Source organism: Pteropus alecto, unplaced genomic scaffold (assembly GCF_000325575.1).
Source record: "Pteropus alecto unplaced genomic scaffold, ASM32557v1 scaffold74, whole genome shotgun sequence".
Lineage (NCBI taxonomy): Eukaryota > Metazoa > Chordata > Mammalia > Chiroptera > Pteropodidae > Pteropus > Pteropus alecto.
Window position 1 is genome coordinate 318,371 of NW_006436291.1, and position 5,814 is coordinate 324,184.

Sequence of the window (5,814 nt, forward strand, 5' to 3'; positions counted from 1 at the left end):
ACACCTGTTTAAGGCAGAAGTTCATTTCATTTTCCAATTCACTGAAGAAATTTACACTTATGATGACGCCTCCCAGAACGCGGAGTCCAGTTCCCAAAGTCACTGGTCAGCTCAGCTGGACTCTGGTCTGGTTTCTGTTCAGGCAGGGATGGGCTTGCTGTCCGCCCCCACCTAGAGGGGTGGTGTCGCTCCAGGGGGAGTCAGGCAGGAGGGCACTGCCTGCTGGGGACACACTGGCTCACACATCCACACACACGCATGCTTACACACACACACACATGGTCACACGTGCTAATGCTCATGGTCACATGGCCATGCACATGTGGTTATGTGCTCACATGCTCTCACGCTCACACGGTCACACGTGCGAACATGCTCACAACATGCGCACATCACGCAAGTCGCATACAGTGACATGCACACATGCTCACACATATGCTCATGCACACACGCTCACACTCAGCCACACTCACACACCCACCGTCCTCAGAAGACGGGGTGATGGGGAGAGGCCACACATGCCATCGCCAGGCTGGCCTTCACCCAGGGTCACCTAGGGGCTCCCCGGGCCCAGGCAGGAGGCTGGCGGTTTCCACTTGCACAGAGTCTGACATTGCCGGCTTCCCCTGCTTCCTGAGCCCAGTTCTGGCTCCAGCCTTTGCGAGTGTCATTAAAGCAAACCTCAGTCCAAACGCTTCCAAGTCCCCGAGACACTGGTTGACATCACGGACTGGTGACACCTCCCTTCTCGCCCCTCGCAGCTTAGCGGAGCACGCCACCCGTGACGGGGAGCAGAGCCGCGCCCCCGCCCGCAGGCTCGGTTTGTGGGTGCAGACGCTGTGTCCCCATCCCACCGACCAGCACACTCCCCGAGGCCCGAGCTGCCCCGTCTGGGCTCCCGCGAGCTCTTCCCACCGAGGGACAGTCCGTGGCGCCTCGGGGACAGCCCCGGGACTGCTGGGCTGGCGGCTTCAGGCTCGGCTGCAGGAGGGCCGCTTTCCCGCGGTGTGAGGCAAGAGCACGTTCTCTGGAGGAAACTGGGAGCAAAGCCAGAGGGCTTGGGCAGCAGAGTCCACAGAGGGCTCCCCGCTCCCACCCTCTGCGCTCAGCGGCCTCGTCAGGCGGGCGCGGTGTGTGATCGTCCCCGCCGGTCAGATGTGGATGTTGGGGCTGAGGCCACTGGACGCTGAGCTGGGCAGTCCCAAGGCCAGCGCCCACCCCTAGGAGGGCACTTGGCTTCGTGGTGGGCCTGCCCCAGGCGCAGGCTGGGATGCGGGTCTGAGTGTGTGTTTACTGGGAGGAAGTCTCAGGGAGCACCATGAGGTGTGGGGGAAGGGCAGGGCAGGAGGGCCACGGGACAGGAACCTCGAGGAGGCCCCCTGGGGCCTGGAGCTCAGTGCTGCTGTGGCCCAGGAGGGTAGAGAAGTCCCTGGTTCCACCCCGCCCCCCGCCTCCCGTGAGTGGTCGAGAGCTGCCCCCCAGCTCCCAGCAGCCTCTGGGAGCTGACCTTCTGCCCCTTTCGTGAGCTGCCTGGAAGGTCAGGGGAGCACATGTGGCCACAGCCCTGAGTGTTCTGAGCACAACTAAGGAAACTAAGGTCCCATGAGTGGTGGGACCAACATTAAGAACAGACGTGAATCCGCCGCGTTGTGGAGGTGGCCGCTCTTGCTCTGCAAGGTGGCCGTCCCTTCTTTGGATACGCTTTCACTATGTCTACCCCCCTAATTCTGAGTCCAGCCCAACGCACTCATTTACATCTGCATTCCAGCCCCTGCCCCTCTCCAGAGGACGCTATGGGGCTGAGAATTCCAAGCTCCTAAGCATGGCTGAGTCTTTCTGTTGACCAGCCCTCACCCAGGACTCGCCCAGGAGCCACCCGGTGTCACCTCATGAGACGCAGAGGTGCTCCTGGTGCTGTTAGGGCCCAGGCTGTGCCAGGGTTTTAGGGTTCTACGGCAGGAGGCGGGGCAGAGACCGCAGCTCGCTTTCTCTTCCCTCAGAGGGAAGTCGCCGCTGCAGTTCCAGAAGGCTCCCCTTGCCACGTGGCTTTGTGCACCGCGGGGACCCCTCCTGGCACCCTTTTCCTGACCTTCTGCCCCTTTCGTACCCTCAGACCAGAGGAGGAAATCCACCAGCCCACCCTCCCCAGCACCAAGCGCCTGGGGCAGGCCGGTCGTCAGGTCCTCGCAGGTGGATCCCATCAGGGACCGGCCAGGTAGGAGGACCCTTCATAGCTGCCTTCCTGCAAGGTCCCCAAAGAGCCGCCATCGTGAAGCCAGCATTAGCGGTCACGTGGGTGCTGGCTTCCACCGGGGGGCTGAAGTCTGCATCATCACGAAACCTGTCCACAGCCTCCGCCATGCCGCGGAGTGAAGGAGATACGTTCGTGGGGCAGAACTGTGTTACCCTACAGAGGGGTCATGGCTGCCTCTGGTCCTGGCACCACAAGCAAAGGGGGTGTCCCCATTTTGGGTACACGAGTGTGTGGGGAGTGGGCCTGGGAGGGTTCCCTTGAGATGGATGAGTCGGGCTCAGCCTTGCTAACGGCTGTAAGGATGGAGCGCCGCTCCGCTTTGCTGCTGAGGCTGCTCCACAGTGGCCCCCTCGCCCTGGGCCCCCGGGCAGACGTATTCAGCTGGTGAGAGAACTAGCCCATACATTCCTAGGGCAGCGGTCCCCAACCTTTAGGCACTAGAGACCGGTGCTCCCACGAGAATCTAAGGCCTGAGGACCTGAGGCGGAGCTGAGGCGGTGATGCTGGCGCTGGGGAGCGGCTGCAGATGCAGATGAAGGTTCGCACGTCGCCTGCTGCTCACCTGTTGTGTGGCCTGGTTCCTAACAAGCCACGGACCGGTCCCGGTCCACGGCCCAGGGGTTGGGGACCCCTGTCCTAGGGGACAGGTGTGCAGAGCTATTGCTGGAAATTCCAGCAGTAACAAAGCGGGTATTGGAAAACGAGGTTGAAGTTTCCTGGCTGAAGCCCTGTGGCCTTCCCAGCCCACCCAGACGATCCTGCGGCTGGAGGCATCTCCAGCCAAGTAGAAGTCACCATTCTGTGGTGACAGTGGGACTCTCACGTGCCCTGCGCACCCCCACTCCCCGGCCAGTCAACGCCAACTTGTTCTTTAAAGTCAAGTCATGTGACCTGCATGAGGCTGGGAAGGGCAGGTAAACGAAATCCAAAGGGTGAAGGGAAACGGTCAGTCTATGGAGAGCGGATAAAGGACGAGCATCCAGACACACAAGGCACCCGGGGACTCCGCAGCGAGAAGACACACAGCCCGACTCAATGACGAGGCAAGAGGCTTGAACAGAACCACCTGAACCAAAGACGCGCCACAGAATCAGACCCAAAGGTCCAGCGGGCACGTGCGAGGCGCTCGGCACCATCACCGCCCTGCATCCGAAACCGTGTAGCCCAGCAGCCCCTCCTCAGCGTCTGCCCAAAAGACATGACGACAAACGTCCCCTGAGCACCGGCATGTGGAGCAGCGCTCTGTCCTCACGGCAGTTAACGAGGCGGAAGAGACTGCATCACGCACCCAACTCGGGAAGAACCACACACGCCGCTCAGTTAAGCAGAGGTGAGCACCGGAGGAGCACTTAATGATTTGAAACTGGAAAATGACAGGATCGATAAATAAATCCCAAAACTCGTTCTTTATAAAGGTGAAAACCATAGAAAAGCCCTTAGCTGAGCTAACCAAGAAAAAGGGACACAAAATGAAGAAATAATAATAAGAAAATAGCCCCGGATACAGAGAAAACAAAAAACAACCATAAAAGGCAACTTTGTCTGACGCTAAGCATGTTAAGATCTGGATGAAATGAATGCTTTCCTGCAAAAATCTAAATTGCCAGGTTGACTTAAGAGGAGCCAGTCGTCACAGACGAAATCAGATTTTGTCAAAGAGCTACAGCCCTCGACACACACGCAAACACATACATACATGTATGCACACATCTGCACAGCGACATACACACGTACACACATCCACAGACATGGACACACACATACATATGCACGCGCACATATCCACGCAGACACACGCAAGCACACATGCAGAAATACATACACGCGGACGTGAAAAATGCATGCATGTGCACGTGTTCCCACACAAGCACACACACCTCGATACATACACGCAGGAGGAAACCGTCCAGTGTCGCAAGTTGCAGCAAACCTTTACCTACAGGGTCATAGCACCAGTTCGAGAGCACAGGAAAAAGACAAGTCGAGGGATTCTTTGTCCGAGGAGCGATGGTGGACTGGCCGCTGGCGTCACGAGTGAGGGTCGGATTCCCAGTAGCACGTTAGCAGGAACAGACCCTCCCCGCCCGCCCTCAGCCCCACGCACGGCTGGCTCCATCTCACGGTCTGCCTCCAGAGCCCAGGCAGGTCTGCCCGGTCGGTCGTCGGCAGCGGCTTGGGGCCCTTGTCACAGCGGCCCAGCCGGCGGATCCAGCGAACCTGCGGGGTCTTGCCTGGGAATGCAGACCCGGAGCACAATCTGTGTGGAAAGACAGTGACCTGAGATGCCACTCTAGGGACAGGCAGGGTGCGCTAAGGGCTTCCTGCTCCATCCAGGTGGGCGTAGGTGCCCGCTGGAGGCCAACCAGGAAGGTGCAGGAACAGTCGGGGCGGGGGCCCAGGGCCCCGAGGCTGCTGTGTTTCTGAGTTCAGCACGCCCCTCGGTGGGCAGGCGCCCCACGGCTTGGCCCACGAGGATGTGGGCTGCCTTGCCAAAGCTCCAGGCTTCTCCCGGCCTGAGCCAGGACAAGGCGGAGCGTCGGAAGCGAGGGGACAAGGGGAAACATCTGGCACCCCACAACTTCCACACTTGGTTCTCGGGGAAAAACAGCAAAAGGGCAGCCCGGACTGACCCCGACTGCCTTTGCCAAGCGAAGTGCCACTCAGTAGGAGCCTTTGCGCTCCACTCTTAATGTTCAAGGCTGCCGTGTGACCAGAACAAAGAGCTTTGATGCTCAGAGCTCGAGGGTTCAGAAAATCTCTCAGCACTTGATATTTGGGAGCTACTACCTTGGCGGCTTAAATATTTGACGGCTGTGAGTAGGGTGCTGAGTGTCTTCACGCATAAGCAGACACATGGAGAACCGTCTGGGGGAACTGGCAGCTGGCGAACCCGAAAGTGAGCTTTCTGCCTTCAAGATGGTGCACGGCTGGAGACCCGGAAGAAAATGTGGAGCTTAGGTCTCAAAACGACAGCCAGTGAGCGTGTTTATCATCCATACACCTGTGCACACTGTGTATGTACTCAGGTGTACATTTCACCGTGCGCGGATTTTAAATTTCATCTAAAACTTAGACACAACTCTGTCAGGGCCCCCAGCACTGTCCTGTGGTCTGCGTTTGCACCCTCATCTTCACCCGCAGGCAAAGTCGAAGCTCTGTTTTAAAGTGGCTCCAATTATTATTTATTTATCTTTTTTGACCCCCACCCAGACAGTGGCCCTCTCTCCTGCCCGCCGGCCCACGGCAGGGCCCCCTCCCCAGCTGGCGTCCCTCCTTCTTCCGGACCTTGGCACATGCTACTGTCCTGGTGGCCTCTTTCCCCTTGTCTGGCGCCCACACCCTCTGGCTTCTGGGTCTCGGCCCAGCTGCCCCTGCTTGGGGCCCTGTCCCCCGCCCTGCTCCCTGCGCAGAGTCACACCCTGAACAGCCGGCCGGGCCCCTGCGCTTGCTCTCGTGATGTCTCTGCCCACAGCCCGCACAGCCCTGGCCGGGGCGAGGGGCAAGTCACTTCGTGGAATGAATGATGAATGAGTGAGTGAGTGGGTGGGTGAGTGGGTGGG

The 5,814-nt window shown here is 59.2% G+C and overlaps 1 protein-coding gene across 1 annotated transcript in view; it reads left to right on the forward strand.

Annotated features, from left to right (window-relative positions):
- The first annotated feature begins 4,728 nt into the window (after positions 1 to 4,728).
- Positions 4,729 to 5,814, forward strand: part of CFAP46 (cilia and flagella associated protein 46) — a 67,203-nt gene continuing 66,117 nt past the window's right edge. The window contains 1 exon segment of the mRNA XM_025047544.1: positions 4,729 to 4,917. Coding sequence (XP_024903312.1) covers positions 4,729 to 4,917 — 189 coding nt within the window.